General features: G+C 35.0%; 2 protein-coding genes, 2 non-coding genes and 2 pseudogenes across 4 annotated transcripts; 4 read left to right on the top strand and 2 right to left on the bottom strand.

The window, feature by feature from the left end:
- The first annotated feature begins 2,132 nt into the window (after nt 1–2,132).
- Nucleotides 2,133–2,225, top strand: LOC121791102. Its single transcript, XR_006048481.1, has one exon. It is a non-coding gene; the product is annotated as a small nucleolar RNA R32/R81/Z41 (small nucleolar RNA).
- A 152-nt stretch (nt 2,226–2,377) lies between these two features.
- Nucleotides 2,378–2,478, top strand: LOC121791101. Its single transcript, XR_006048480.1, has one exon. It is a non-coding gene; the product is annotated as a small nucleolar RNA snoR31/Z110/Z27 (small nucleolar RNA).
- A 1,927-nt stretch (nt 2,479–4,405) lies between these two features.
- On the top strand, nt 4,406–6,868 carry LOC121791100 (annotated as a pseudogene).
- A 612-nt stretch (nt 6,869–7,480) lies between these two features.
- Nucleotides 7,481–9,095, top strand: LOC121791098 (polygalacturonase-like). The gene is made up of 4 exons (XM_042189141.1): nt 7,481–7,615; nt 7,714–8,013; nt 8,169–8,687; nt 8,874–9,095. Exons 1-4 carry the CDS (start codon nt 7,481–7,483, stop codon nt 9,093–9,095), a joined length of 1,176 nt encoding a protein of 391 aa, XP_042045075.1.
- Nucleotides 9,096–9,381: 286 nt separating this feature from the next.
- LOC121791096 (polygalacturonase-like) lies at nt 9,382–10,907 on the bottom strand. Its single transcript, XM_042189140.1, has 3 exons — nt 10,599–10,907; nt 9,833–10,351; nt 9,382–9,621 (listed from the first exon to the last, which is right to left on the bottom strand). The coding sequence occupies exons 1-3, from the start codon at nt 10,905–10,907 to the stop codon at nt 9,382–9,384; spliced, it is 1,068 nt and encodes a 355-aa protein (XP_042045074.1).
- A 1,536-nt stretch (nt 10,908–12,443) lies between these two features.
- On the bottom strand, nt 12,444–13,602 carry LOC121791097 (annotated as a pseudogene).
- Nucleotides 13,603–16,732: the final 3,130 nt, after the last annotated feature.

The raw sequence follows: 16,732 nt of genomic DNA on the forward strand, positions 1-16,732 counted from the left end.
TTCACCATAGCAATATATTAAAGTGCAGCCCGTACAATAATACATCGATTTAACATAAAGTATAGAGTGTAAATTTTATATTAACTTGAGCCAAAATAAGATAGGGTATAGAGTATAATAGCTTGGCCAAACTCCCAAAATTGCATTAAATAACCCCTATAAATATTGAATTAATCGACATCTATACATTTAAATATCTACGAATTAGGATAATTTTATATTTCAAACTTAACATAACAATATATTGAGATGTACACGACATCTTTTTAATGAATTACAAACAAAAATATGGCCCATTAAATTTCAAGATTTGATGTCAATAAATGATAAGTAATGTAAAAAAAAATGTCAACGGATGTGAACGGGTTTTTTTTGACGTTATTTGTTAGTCAAATCTAAAAATCTATTGGTTCAGATTTTAATTTGTAATTTGTAGTATAGTAGGGCCCACAATATATTAAAGTCTCTATAATAATATCGATATATAGTGAAATGATATGTTACATACCTTATGTGAATTTCATCTATGAGTATTACGTTCGTTTAACATACGTTTAGCATAATTTATTTTGTTTTATACAATCAGTTTGACTCTAACACATTAAAAATTATTATTCACATTTTTTAATTTTATAATTTCTATAAAAATCAAAGCTCGATTTGTTGTTTTGTTCATTTATTTAATGTTATAGAAAAAAAAATCAAACTTTAATTTTTACGAAATTTGTAAAATTATAAATGTGAATAACAATTTTTAATATATTATTCAAACTAAACATATAAAGCAAATCATGCTTTAAACGATCATAATGCTCACGGATGATGCTGAAATAAGATATAGTATTAACATAGCTTTACATAACAATTATTTATTTAAAAGAGTGATTAATATATAAAATAGGATGGCGATTATAATGTTCCCGAATAGTACTAGAATACTTAACTAGAAAAGTTCTTGATGCTAGCACGTACAGTTGAATTAGTCGACAATAATGAAATTAAATAATAACATGACATACACACGGCACAATTTCTCCTAAGTTGCCGCTATGAGTAAATGCATCAATAATGGTACATCTCTTAGAGGGGTGTAGAAAAAAATATTAATAAAGACTATGTTCAAAATTTTGTTACAAATGGAGTACATATTTACTTACTTTAAATTATTTATAGAAGTTTTAATATAATATTTTACATAAAATTTAAATAATTTTGACATTATTATAAAAAGATTAAAAAAAATATACACGTAGACCTCCCTTAACTAAACTGATGTCACTTTTTTCCACATTTCTTATTCACCTCAACTTAACCGTTAATGTTCTCCTCACATTTCATTATTGTCTCTATTTAGGGCAGGTAATTCGGTAGGTTCGGTTAGAACCGAATCGAAAACACGGTTAACCGAGCCAAAGCCTAACCGAGACTGAAGCACTGGAACCGAAACCGAATTGGCCTCGGTTCGGTTTGGTTCCTAACTGAATAGGGTCGGTTCGGTTCCGGTTAACCGAACCGGAACCGAATTAAAAAAAAAATAAAATAATGTATTTTACAGGTATTGATCCTTGGACGTTGCACACGAAAAATTCCCACCTTGGCCACCACTTGCGCTGCATTGCGGTTTTAGTGTTTAATCTGTTCTTTAATTTAATAATCGGTTAAACCGATCGGACCGAGAACCGATCAAGACATGCAGAATTTGGAACCGAATATAACCGATAACCGAATGGGACGGTTCTCGGTTAACCGAATATGACCGAGAACCGAGGTGATCGGTTCGGTCATCGGTTAACCGACTAACTGAATTATCAGCCCTATCTCTATTGCTACAAAATGAATCTCCAACCATTAGGCTATAAGTAGCTTTTTGCATTATTAATAAATTAAAAAAATTAAAATTAAAATTAGATTGTGGAATTTGGGTTGGGCTTTGAAAATATAGGCCCAAACAAAGTAGCCTTAGTGATCTGGCCCAGTCGACCCATTGGGTTTCGCATTAGGGCTTCAATATTCCTATATAAATACATCTTACTCATCTCTGATTCTCAGCTCTCCAGCTTTCTCTCAATCAATTTCTCTGCAACTCTCTTTTTTTCTTATGTTTTTATGTGTGTTTTGATTTCTGATGTGGAGGATGAAGATGATGAGTAGAATTTTGTGTGATGGTGAATTCCACCTGATCAATTTAATGTTTCTCACTTCGCTACGTTCTTTCTGATTCGTCCTTTCATTTCTTCTTTTATTTTTATTTTTTGGTTTTCAGATGATGAATTTTTCATGATTCGTCCTTTCATTTCTTCTTTTATTTTTATTTTTTGGTTTTCAGATGATGAATTTTTCATTGATTTCTATTTTGGATTTATATGATAATAATATTTCGATGAGAAGATGATGAGACATGAATAATCTTAGGACACCTTCTGACGCAGACCGACAATGCTGCGTATGAGAAAAGATACATCGTTTCTGATTCATCGATTTAAATTTTTTTAGTACTGCGGATTTACCGTAGTTTATTTTATTTATATTTTTATTGCAGAATACTCCTATTTCAATTGGTTGCAGTCAATTTGCTTTAATTACGAATTTTAATAAGTGGTTAATCTATTCCAAAAGGATAGTTGCTGGACAAGCAACAACTAATTGGATATTTTACGCATAATTTAAGTATTACTACTAAATTACTTTCAAGCTGAGTTATGAATTGGGATTATAATCACCTTTAAAATAAGAAAGAAGGCTGATTTTGATTCTTAACATATTGTGATTTTTTTTATTTTAGTCTAAAATATTATTTTTGAATTATTTGGTCTCTCATAAATAAAAGCGGATTACATTTGGTCCATTTTTTATGGTTCCATATCACATTTGGTCCATTTTTTATGGTTCCGTCAAATTTGATGGAAACCTTAAATCCAAACCTCCCTCACCATCTCTGCCGCAGCTTCCATCATCCCTCAGCCTCACCCATCGTTGTCACCGTCTCATCCCTTAGCCTCACCCCTTCCTTATATCATCTCCCTTGCCACCTTTGCCATGGCGTCCACCTTTCTCGCCTTGCTCAACTCAACAATCAATCCCTGTAGACGCTTTTCGGTGTTGCCGCATCCACGATTTGAGAGGAGGAGGAGGACCGAAGTTGTGGTATGGCGGAGCTTGGCGGCGGAGATGCTGGAGGGGAGAATTTTCATCAAATTTTTGACGGAACCGTCCAAAATTGACCAAATGTAACTTGTTTTTATTTGTGAGAGGCCTAATAATTAAAAAGATAATATTTTGGACAAAAATAAAAAAATCTTAATATATTAAGGATCAAAATGAGCCTCAAATAAGAATATTAAGTTATTAAGTTAAAATTTCAATTTTCTCACTAAAACACTAAATTGTTAGTATCTTTTAATTATGTTCAAAATTAGTGCGTTGATTTGCTCACAAGTAATGAGAAAAAAAAATTTATTTGTGAGATTGATTTGAATTTAAACAACTTTAGTTCTTGAACTAGCTATTGTTTCTATAAAATAATTTGTGATCGGTAAATGTTAATCATAGCACATACGTACGTTTATATGTTTAAAAATGTTAAATGTTGCCTCATCCAAAAAGACAAATGGCCTTAAAACCAAAATCCCCCTCTCAGAATTGTATTAGTAGTAATACTTTAAACTATAGAAAACTCATGATTTGAGCACAACACAACTTATGATCTTTTGCAATGCTAATAATTAGTCCCATTTTAGACACAACTACATTTTTCCAATTATGATGTCAATATTTTTCATATCAGCTATACAAGCCCACATCCCTATTTTGCATCTGTTATGTTAACATTTTTCATTTCAGGCCCAATAATGCAATCACAACCAAAAATGTCTAAAAACTAAAATCAATGATAAAACTAGTTAACTTTAAATTTGAGGAATTACATTAATTAAAATAAAAAGTTACAAAAAAATTAGATGCTTCCTTACAAAAAATTACTCCTTTCGTCCCTGAAATTTTTATCAAAATTTTTTCCATTTTCGTCAGTCACACAAAATTTCTTACTATCTCTTTTTTTTTTACCATTTTTTGTAATTGACTTCATATTGCACCAACTTTTACAATTCATTTTTCGTTACATATTTTAAAATCTGTGCCCAGTTAAACTTTGATAATATTTAAGGGAAGGAGTGAGTATACTACCATAGTACTATTAATTTAAACTTTTAAATTAGAACTTATATGTATCCAGGAAATAGATGTTGGGTACAAATGAGAGGATATTTAAAATAAAATTGAACATTAAAATAATAAAAAATTATCAAAAAACAAAAAATGTGATTATAATTTCCCTTTTCGATTATGTCATCAAATGCGTGTTATTCAGCACGATTTCTATTTCTTTCTGCACTTATAAAAGAAAGAAAATTGTTAATATTTCAGCAAAACCGACTCTGACTGTGATAAAATTCTCTCTTTCTCTCGCTCTTCCCATTAAAATCTTGCTGTTCTAAACTTCAATCCGCTTCAATTTTCGACTGTTAGCAACCGCTTTTAATCTCCGGGTATGATTTAATCTGGTCATTGTTTTTTCGCTTTTACGGCTGTGTTTCGTTTAATTCGATCGCTCCAATTTTTCTGTTAATTTTCTCGATTTGGAGCTTGCAATCGAAGCTTGTGGCTCTTTCTATTTTGTTGATTGTTTTGTATGTGCCTGATTTCTTTAGATCTTAAGATATAGCTGAAATGACAATTCCACAGCTTGGTTCTTCGATGAGACTGGATTTTTTAGGTCTTTTATTTAACTGAAATCACAATTCCACCAAATTTATTTATCACGTACGGATTTAGGACGAGATTCAATCGAATTTCTGCTGATTTTTATTGTATGAAGCAATTGAACTTGATTACTTGATGATTCTCTGTTCAAATAATGCCATGTATATTGTCTGGAATTCGTATTAAACTTGTTAGCGGTTCGGTTTTGGTGATGATTTTCTGAGGAGATCAAGGAACTTTTGGTATATGTTTTGAGTCTAAAATGCCTAATTTTACAAATTAATGATTTGGTGGATATGTGGAGGCGATGAAGAATTAATTGCTTGCTTTGTGTGTGAATTCTATGATGTGGAGCATGATGTTGATGTTGTATTCACAATGTAATATTACACATTATCTGTATAGTTGTAGTGTGCTTATATTTTGTTTCATTTGGTCGAGTAGATATGGCGGAAGACTCGGGGATGTTTACTGTGTCCCAGACTATTGGCAGCGTCCTATGCTGCAAATGTGGTATCACGATGCAACCAAATGCTGCAAATATGTGCACTAGATGCCTACAAACCGAAATCGACATAACTGAAGGCCTTCAGAAACAAGTTACCATCGTCCATTGTCCTGAATGTAATAAATATCTGCAGCCCCAAAGACGTGGACTAGAGCAGAGCTGGAGTCGAAGAAGCTCCTGTCGTTCTGCATCAGAAGGCTGAAGAACTTGAACAAAGTGCGGTTGGTAAATGCGGAATTTGTTTGGACTGAGCCCCACTCCAAACGGATTAAAGTCAAGCTGAAGGTTCGAAAGGAGGTTCTCAATGGTGCAGTGCTTGAGCAGTCTTACACTGTCGAATATGTAGTGCAGGATCAGATGTGCGAGACTTGCTCGAGGGCGCAGGCTAATCCTAACCAGTGGGTGGCTGTGGTGCAGCTGAGGCAGCACGTTTCTCACAGGCGCACTTTCTTCTATCTCGAGCAGCTTATTCTAAAGCAAGATGCTGCAAAGTCCGCCATCAGGGTGAGGCAGATGGACCAGGGCATTGATTTCTTCTTCAATAACCGGAGCCATGCTTTGAAGTTTGTCGAGTTCTTGGGGAAATACGTTCCAATAAGGACGCGTAGCGACAAGCAGCTTATCTCTCATGATCCGAAGAGTAACAGTTACAACTACAACTACACTTTCTCAGTCGAGATCAGTCCCATTTGTCGTGAGGATTTGATCTGCCTGCCTCCGAAAGTTGCTGCTGGCCTGGGGAATCCCGGGCCACTCGTGATATGCAACAAAGTAAGCAGCAGTATATCTTTGTTGGATCCATTCACCCTCAGGCAAAGCTTCCTCGATGCGGATCAGTATTGGAGGTCGAATTTCAAAGCCTTGATGTCGAGCAGACAGCTCGTGGAATACATAGTGCTTGATGTTGAGGCCATATCCTCGGAAGTCAATGTTGGTGGATCCAGATGCCTCCTGGCCGACGCCCAAATAGCCCGTGTATCGGATTTTGGGAGGAACGACACCATCTTCAACGTGAGGACGCATCTGGGGCACATCCTGAATGCAGGCGACTACGCCCTGGGTTACGATTTATGCAGCACCAACAGCAATGACATCGAATTGGACAAGTACAAAGGCCTTGTTCTCCCGGAAGTGATTCTGATCAAGAAGAGCTACGAGGAGAAGCGTCAGAAGAAGCGTGGGAAGCCCCGGGCCTGGAAGCTCAGGTCCCTCAACATGGACGTCGACACAGCTGCAAAAGGCGGCGGAGTTAGCGACGAGAAGATGGACTCAGAGTATGAACAGTTCTTGAGGGATTTGGAGGAGAATCCTGACCTGAGGTTCAATTTGTCTCTGTATCGGAACAAGGACTACCAGGCATCGGAAGTGGCGTCCGTGGTGGATGGCGAGGATCCTCCTTCGATTCCCTTGGACGAGCTGCTCGCTGATCTCGATATAAGTGATGGCGACGATGATGAGGAGACGATCGACCTTGATAGCATCCGAGGGTGATTGATATTTTGCATATGGTTATCCAAGTTTAATGTCTGTAAACTCTTTCAAGTACTATTTGTTTTTTTGAGGTTATCAAATCATACTACAAGAAAGCAAATACTCCCTTCATCCCTCTGAGTCGTATTCCTTTTGGGTTGTCTCACTGTAGCTGAGTCATTTCCTTTTTTGTCAAAAAGTATTTTACTCTTTCTTCACCTCTCTACCTTTTTCATTTCTACTTTATTCTCCTTTTACTTAACTCATTTAAAACAATTTTTCTTAAATCTCGTGCCGAAAAGAAAAGCCTCTACTACAAAGGGACTGAGGGAGTACTGTAATAAAACAATAACAAAAGTTTCATAACGCAAAAATACTTAAAGGGTGTTTCGGGGATGAAATGAGCTGATTAATTTCAGTTGTTCTCTTATAAAGAATTGGTGATTTTTTTTATTTAATCTCAATATACGGCTCAATAAATTTGGTATTTTTACTTAGAGCGGCCAATAATGTATAAAAAATATTTTAAATTTGTAACTGCTAAATTGTAATTAACTTCTAGTCACTAATGCGATCAATTAAAGCTACTTGAGAAGGTGATTTACGTCTATATATATCTAAAACTACTATAAATTGCTATAGCTACTGTATATACGTTCACTCTATCTTTGTTTTTCAAAGCCACGTTTTTCAGTAAAAAATATTTTAACTCGAATCACACAAGAAATTTTGGGGCCATACATCATGAATATTTCTTCACTGATTGGACTTTTTTTCCTATTTTTGTCCATTTTGAAGGTCCATGTAAATGGAAAAACAAACAATTTCATTGTCACTGAATTTGGTGCTGCAGCATATGGAATAAAAGACAGTAAACAGGTAACTTTAATTAATATAGGGCATAAATATACATAAATATATTTGAGCTATGCAAGAAAAATAGATTGATTGCATATGTAATTTATGTATGCATGCAGGCATTTGCAAACGCATGGAAGAAAGCTTGCCAAACTCCAGGCGGCATACTGGCGGTTCCTGCCGGAAAAACTTTCCTTTTAAGTGGCGGAGACTTCGTGGGCCCATGTAACGGCAAAACCATATTTCGAGTAGACGGAACCATAGTTGCCTCGAATGACCCTAAACTCGATGATCGTGACTATTGGATCACTTTCGACAACATTGCACGCCTCATTGTTGTTGGAAATGGCGTATTCAACGGCAACGGGGCCTCATCGTGGTCCCGTTGTGGACCGTGGAACTGCAAAAGTCGTCCCACGGTAATTTTATGTCTTAGTATAATTTAATAATAATAATAACAATAATAGAAGAAGTAGTTAATTGGGTGTTACAAAAGTAACAATATTAGGATGTTACAAAAGTTATATTATTAATTGTGACATTGACTACTAATGTTGGTACAAACTGCAAACAGTCATTGAAGATTCATAACGTCAGACATTCCACTATCAATGGCATAACCTCTCTAAATAGCAAGATGTTCCATATTGTAATTTACAAATCCCATTACATGAGGCTAATAAATCTCCACATAATGGCCCCACCAAATAGCCCGAATACCGACGGAATCCACATCAGCAAATCGAGCTACGTGAACATCCTCCACTCGCAAATAGGCACGGGCGATGACTGCGTGTCGATTGGGGACGGGGCCTCAAACGTCAACATCACGGACGTCGCATGTGGGCCCGGCCATGGCATTAGCGTCGGAAGCTTAGGTAGGTACAAGGAGGAGGAGGACGTTAGCAGAATCACCGTAAGCCACTGCAGTCTAACGAATACCGAAAATGGATTGAGGATCAAGACGTTGGCCCCTTCCCTATCCTCGAAACTTGTGTCCGATGTCACGTACAATGACATTGCAATGAACAACGTGAAGAATCCGATCATCATCGATCAACATTACTGTCCCCGTGCGAACTGCCTTGGAGGGGTAAGTATAATTTACTCTGTCTTACTTTACTTAAATCATTTCCTTTTATAGAAAATGGACTTTATCATATCTTCGCTTAACTCATATATCAACATTTGCATAAAATTATATGCTAAACATGAAATGTACAAAATAGAGTCAGATGTACGAAGTAGTTAATATATATATTCTCAATCGAATGTACAGGGTGAGTCAAACGTTCAGATAAAGGGGGTGAAGTTTATAAATGTACGGGGGAGGTCGGCAACGGAGGTGGGAGTAAACCTACAATGCAGTAAAACGAGACCGTGTCAAGATCTATTGTTCTATGGGTTACAATTGACTCTCGATGGCCGAAGGCCAGCGAGCGCGTCATGCAAGAATGTTAACGGTCGCTTTCAAAGCTCTAGTCCTTCCCGTTGTACGTAGATTCGATTGATATTGAAGTACGATAGAAGGGTCGGATATAGTGTATAACAAGGTGAGTTCGTTAGGAGGTCTACGACATTCGACTAGTCTACCAACTAAATTGAACTAATAAAGATCGAGATAAAAATGGTATATAGCCATAGCCACAACAACATTCGACTAGTCTACCAACTAAATTGAGAACCTACATATTAATAGTAATAATTTTCTAATGTATTACATAAATGATGCATTCGTTTCATCATTTCAAGAATTCTCAATCAACCAATTATCGATGGATCATAGCCTATTTAATACATAGAGGAAGTAGATTAGGACAAACAGGATTAGATTCTAGAAATAGACCACCAACGTCAGAGCAACTCGCAATCGCTGGATTCCCATTCACATTTAGCTCAACACCAGAGAACTCCACATCTTCACACGGCTTCGATTTGCTACATTTGACCTCTATTCCCTCCTCTGTCGTCGAACTCCCTCGTACGTTGATGTACTTAACACCCTTTATTTGAATGCTCGACTCTCCCTGTGCATATTCGATAATGTATTGTCATGCATTTTCATGTTGAGACTGTGTCAGAAACGGTTAATTGTCTGTAAATACACGAACTATTAATTCAATTTTTTATGACATATTTCTATTCCAAAAAAGTTTCTACTATTAGTAAAATTCAATAGTACAATTGAAAGATCTTGGAAAAAATTAAGTTAGAGTTTTAGTAGACTATAGACTATACCTCTTTTTGACATTCATCATGAGGGCAATAATGTTGATCTATGATGATTGGGTTTGTAACATTGTCCAATGTGATGTTAGCATATGTGATATCAGAAACAACAATTGATGATTTAGAGGGCGCCCATGTTTTGATCCTTAATCCATTGCTTGTATTGCTCAAGCTACAATTCATCACTGTAACTCCACTGATATCTTCCTCATCACTATACTTCCCTAGGCTTCCAATGCTGATGCCGTGGCCGGGCCCACACGCGACCCCCGAGATGTTGACGTTTGCGCACCCGTCTCCCAACGATACGCAGTCGTCGCCTGTGCCTATGATCGAGTCGGCGATCTTCACGTCTCTCGAGTTGCTGATGTGGATTCCGTCGGTGTTCGGGCTGTCGTGTGGGGCCGTGATATGGATGTTTTCCACATTCACATTTTGGGAATTGTGGATGTGGAAATGAAACATCTTGCTGTTTAGGGAGGTTATGCCTTGGATATAGGCATTTGTCACATCATGAATCCTTAGTGACTATTAGAAAACATGTTTATTATATGATGTGATGATCGAGGCAATTTGGTAATGTAGATAAGTCATATATGTTGGAGTTATATGACCAAAATTGACTTCGTATATTCTTATTATGTTTTGTTTATTTACCTTCTCTAGTGTTAATTATATGACCAAAAATGACTTAAATATGTTTTTATTATGTTTTGTTTATTTATCTTCCCTACCAAACATGCACTTAACGTTACAATTACAAAAAAAGGCTTACAGCAGGACGATGGTGACAGTTGGATGATCTGTCGCATAGGGACCAAGACAAGGCTCCTTTGCCGTCAAAGACGCCTGTTCCGGAAAGTACGAGGTCATCAATCTTATGAAAAGTAATCCAAAATTCAGTATCGTCGAGTTTCAAGTCCTCGGAAGCAACTAGGATTCCATCCATTTGAAACAGGGTTTGGCCGTTGCACGGCCCTTCGAATTCTCCACTGCTCACTAAGAAAGTTTCTCCGGCAGGCACCGTAACAACGCCTCCCGGAGTTTGACAAGCGTTCTTCCATGCATCTGCGAATGCCTTCATGAATGAATAAATATAATTTGGTAAATCAATTAATTTTCCATAAGTACATGTAAAAAAATTTCTCTGTATAATGTGCATGACAATATGAAATGTCATCAATTTCTAAATTGACCTCTTTGCTGTCTGTTATTCCATCTGCTAGAGCACCAAAATCAGTGATGACAAAGTTATTGCTTTGTCCAAATACACCTAGTACAATATTCCAATTGAACAAAAATACCAATAACATGTAAATCCATGGACAAATACTATGAGAATTCATGATTGGTCAAATTTCTCATGTGCTAGGTAGAAGATTGTGTTTATATGTTAAGGAATAGTTGAACGTGTTCGTACATTTATATATACTCTACTATTTGGACTAAAAATGTGTCACCATTAAGGATATTAATGTGAAATATTATGGCATGCATTTTTTATCTAGCCATATTTATTGGGCATAGCAAATTAGGTAGCAAAAAACCTCATGCACCCTAATAAATTTGAGGATTTTTAATTGTTTGCTTGGTTTGTAGATTATTACTACATGATAACTAAATTACTCTTTCATTGCCATGTGATTTTCTACAAACATGTTACATGACTATCTTTTTCACTCGGAGGATTTACTCCTTATGTATATTTTTCTCTTATATCATTTCCCCTCTCTTTAACTCCAAATAGATCAATCTAGTGTGAAAATGACAGGTTGGTTCGAGAAAAATCTGAAGAAAGAAAACACATGATATCCTTCTTTGATGTGTTGTTTGTTTGTCCTTACTTGAGTTTCACTAGTGATGCTTTTTTTTTTTTTTTGTGTTTTTGGGCATGTAGGTGAGATAGTTGCGTGATAGACTGTCTTGTTGTTGCTCTAAGTCTGTTCTTTGTTGTGTTTTGTTGGATTTTCAGCTCATCAAGTGATTTGGTTTCGAGCATTTTCTATGCATAAAAAATAAGTCGAGAGTTCAAGTCATCTTGAATGCGTGTATGTTGGGATGTGTGTGAGATGAACTCAAAAGATGACCATTGTCTAGTTCATGATCTTCACATTCATGTGATTACGATGATTCATCAGTGCCAAAAATGGTTAGCCGAATCAAACATTGCACGAATTATCATCATTTAGAACCGGACCGATACCCAAAATGTCTTTCTAGTTACTTCTCAATGTCCCGGCAATTAACGGAACGTGACAAGCAGATGATTAATCATCTACTTCCAGAATAAATCCAAGAATTTATTGGGAATAATATCAGTTCCACACTAATTCTTAATCCAGATCAGAATATTATATTTCTTCCCAAAATTTCTCAAAGAAACACAAAGATCTTGATACTTATATAACATGAAATAAATAATTCATTACCTATATTACCTATTATAGGATTATGAAATAAAACCCATCCGATCCAAATAACTGAACATACAATCAAACTGGATGAAGATTTTATAATGTTCAATTCCATTTCTTTAGTTATCACAGTTTGTTAATAGAACAAAATTCGAACCAATTAGTTTAGGTATACAACTAAATGTTATATTTGCAACTAATGAATAGAATAATCTTTATTGCAAGATAGCTTCATTTTACTACAAAAAGTACATAAATACACTCTCGATACATAATTATGAACATTTGTTCATTGTGATCATGAACTCCTGCAAACCAGGCAACAAAACTTCAGGGATTTCAAAGCCCCAATTTATCTTGGAATCAATTTCATAATCCCATAAACTAATATCAGATTCAACCACTTCACTCATTGAAGAGGCCCTTTATTACATGCCAACTCCTTCATCTTTCTTGTAATCGTTGCACCATCAAATCCAGGTTTTGGATTCACAACCTATATAAAAACAATCAAACATGAAATATAACAAAAATAAAATCACAAAAAAAAAAAATTATTGATTTTTAGCAAAATTAATTACCTTATCATGGAGAACTTGGATGGATGAGTTTCCATCCCTAGCAAAGCTTGCACTTGCAATCTCAACTCCGTGTTGATGAACTAATCGTACAATATCGCGAAAACTAGTGTAGTTTTGAAGATCATTTGCTAAGATGACATCAAGATTTGGCCCCATATCTTGAACTTCAACTAGAGGTGATGATGAACTTGCATTATTTGTTGCTTTATTTTGGATATTTGTAACACATGAATTATTGATTAGTTGCTTCTTTTTCTCTAATAAGAGGTCCCTTTTTTGCTTCAATTTCTCCAGCTTCGTCGTCATGCCCTTGATATGCTCCACTGCTTCGTCTATTTGATCCGGCAATGGCGCCCCATCCACCTGCACAGAGGCGAATGCAGAAAAAATTGATAAGGGCTTCGTTTTCTAAAATTTATTCGAGAATATATTTTTAGGTAATTCAAATATAGGGTTTTCGAATAACTAGATAATTCGAAGACTCTATAAAATAAAATAAAAAATTGAAAAATAAGTTTGGTAAGGGTTTAAGCCCTTCTTCACTCAATACATAGAATGTATGTCCGTATAATTCTATTAATTTCATTTTTCCATGTCGAATTCAAGTAAACAAAAACTAAATTTTCCCCTTTTCTCAAGTTTCAACCTTTTTTCTAACCCTAATCAAATTATTTAATAATTCAAATTAGTTAATAAATTAAGATGAAATACTAGAGAGAGAGAGAGAGAGATATTACCGGAGAAGGTTGGTGTGGGAGGAGAGAACGAGTTGGTTGTAGAGATTCTTCATTTTAGTTCTTCTATTTTTCTCTATGATTTTCCTCTCAATTTTTGGAGCTGTGTCTGAATTTGAATTTGATCGAATTCGACGCGGCTTCCCCATTTTTGGCTTATTTTAGTGAGATTTAGGGAGAAATTCTCTTGCTTTCTAATGGAATTTTGGAATTAAGACAGAAGGTAGAACAGCAATAACTGTATAATTTGGAGAGAGATAGAGATAGTGAAAGGAGAGAGAGGTGTTGGTGAAGATAATGATGTCAGGTAAGAGGGGTATAAATAATTGAGTGATGATAAACCATCAAATTATATGGTTATATTAAGAATTTGATGTATTAATTATATATTAAAATAATAAATATAGTAAGTGGATAGGTTAAAGCCTTTAACCTCATTTTTTATTTTTATATATGAATTTTCTATCTATTGTTTTTAAAATTTGAATTAAAGTATGCACTAATTACATTTATGGTTCCAAAAAAGTAAAAAATTATACCCAAATCATAAATATATGACCATAATATTATGCACTTTCCATGTATTATATATGCATTCATATATTTTAATTAAATGAATAAATAAACCTATTTTTTTAAAATAAACTAATTTTTGGTTGTACAAAATTTGGCCAGATAGATTTGTTGTAAATAATTTGTTGGAAATTATTAAAGTGTATTAAAGAAAGAATTGAGAGTGAAAAAAGTTTAAAAGGTGAAACGTCAGAAATTTGTCGTCAGAATTTCGGTCATCAGCAGACGAGTGGGAATTATTTTTATTTTAATTATTGGAATCGATCCCAAATTTTGATAGTGTCACGTCACTTTTATTATTTTGGGCACATGGATTTCATTTGACTTAATTTAAGACACGTTTTCTATATATGAGTATGTAAATTCTGAAGCTGCTGCGATCCTTGGTTGGTGTTTATAAGGAAGCTCCCCTGTTTCGACTGTGATTAATTGATTTCTTTTTAATAATTACATTATGTGTGTGAAACAACGAATTACTATTATTTGTGTGGCAACTAGGAATCGCACAATAATGACTTTTACTAACAAATAAGGTGGGGTTCAATAGACTGATTCACATATGATCGAAATAATTCAGTATTTGAAGTTGTCGCGACTCTTAGAGCATCGTTAACGAGGATGGCCGGGCCGCAAATCGCGAGGCCCGGCCCGGCCCAAGCGTTGGAGGAGGTGGAGTCACGGCCCAGGCCGGTCCCGGGGCCGCATTTGCAGCTCGGTGATGGTCCCGCTGCCCGGCCTGGCCGGCGATGGAGATGAGGGCCGGAGGGGTTGGGCCGCTACTGTAGGGGAATTTTCTGAATTTTTTATGCATTTTTTTGAGGAAGAAGAGGGAGGAAATGTAGAAGAGGGGAGCTGGATGCAATTTTCTAATTTTTAAATTTTTTTTGCATTTTTTATGTTATAATTTTTAGTTTTTTTTAGTGTATAATTTATTATTTTTGAATTAAAATAAATTTCTTGTGTTATAATTGTTCGCCGTTTTCAATTTTTACAAGTATGAATTTCTCGTGTTATAATTGTTCAATGATTTCTATGTTGTAATTTTCAATCTTTGATCGAAAATTAACTTTTCCGTGTTATAAATTTCCGGTGTTTTTAATTTTATGTGTAAAATAGTGTTATTTATTAGTTGCGGCTCGGGTTGTGGCCTGCAGGGTTAGAGCAGTTGCGGCCTGGGTAGCAACTGTAGAGGAATGATGACGTGGAAGGGACTTGGGGCCTGAAATCGGGCCGGGGTTATTGATGCCATTAGGTGTTACAATTATGTCCAAAATCTTTGGGATTGGAATTTATTTTCCTTCATCGTCTGACATACAATACCAAGGGTGACCATCAACACATCGCTCTCAATTTTTCTTTCTTTTTCAATTTTTTTCAAAAACTATGTCGCTGTTCTAACCTTTTATTGCATTCCCTCAAGGACTGGAAGTACTATCCATATAATTGTGGAAATAAAATTGCAAATAAACAAAATTTTGCAAGTTGCAAAACCACTAAGTGGAATATTACGTCTCGACCATTATTGCAAATTGCCAAGTACAATCATGAGCATATAACGTAATGTAACTTAACACAACACAATTAAGTAAAACATGTTGAATTATGATTTGAGACAAATATAATAAGACAGGGGTGGAGCCCAGCTCATGTTCAGCCCATAACTATAAGCTCATTTAATTGTGATTATTGGTATAATTACCTTCTTGTATAAATTAATTTCTTGATCCAAATTCGATTCACTTTTATCGATTAAGAAATGGTATGTTATTCTCCCTCTATTTCATAGTAATAGAGGCGTTTCTTTTCGGCACAGAGATTAAAAAAATTATGTTAGGTAAGTTAAGTAAAGAGATAATAAAGTGGAAAATGAAAAATGTAGAGAGAATAAAGTAAGAGAGAGTAAAGTAGGTGTGGAGAAATATGTTGACTTTGACTAAAAATGGAAATGACTATATTACTATGGAACGTACCAAAATAGCAAAATGACTCTATTACTATGGAATGGAGGGAATATACTTTATGTCGATTAAGAAAGGGTATGTTATATACTTTATGTTAGCATCGTTCATATTTAGTCAACGATAATATTAAGTGTTTTTGTTTTATCCATTTAGTTTAATTTTAATTCATTAGTTTTATATGAAAATCAAAATTAAAAATTATTCATGAATGATACTCATATAAGATATACACTATAACATTTTTCTTGATATATATAGTAACTTTTTTCTCAAAAACAGATGATAAAGAAATACTCTGCAACTTTAAATTTATATAAGAAAGACAACTCTAAATCAGCTTTATTCATTGGATCGGCTGTCTCATGCTCTAAAATGCTTATAATTAACAAACGGGCTAGTCATTGAAACTTCCAGTGAAACTGCCTATAAATCAATTCATTTTCTTTAGCAAAAAAAGTTGTAACCAAAAGCAAAAAGAAGATTGCGTCCGTTTTGAAATTGAAAGTGCTAGTTTGGTATAATAATTTACTCATAAATTAAATGATTAATCATTATATATACCAAAACTAGCACTTTCAATTTCAAACGTGTGTCAAACATCATAGCCCCTAAGCTTATTAAACCCTTAGGGTAAACAAGAAACGTG

This window comes from Salvia splendens, unplaced genomic scaffold, assembly GCF_004379255.2.
Source record: "Salvia splendens isolate huo1 unplaced genomic scaffold, SspV2 ctg72, whole genome shotgun sequence".
Classification (NCBI taxonomy): domain Eukaryota; kingdom Viridiplantae; phylum Streptophyta; class Magnoliopsida; order Lamiales; family Lamiaceae; genus Salvia; species Salvia splendens.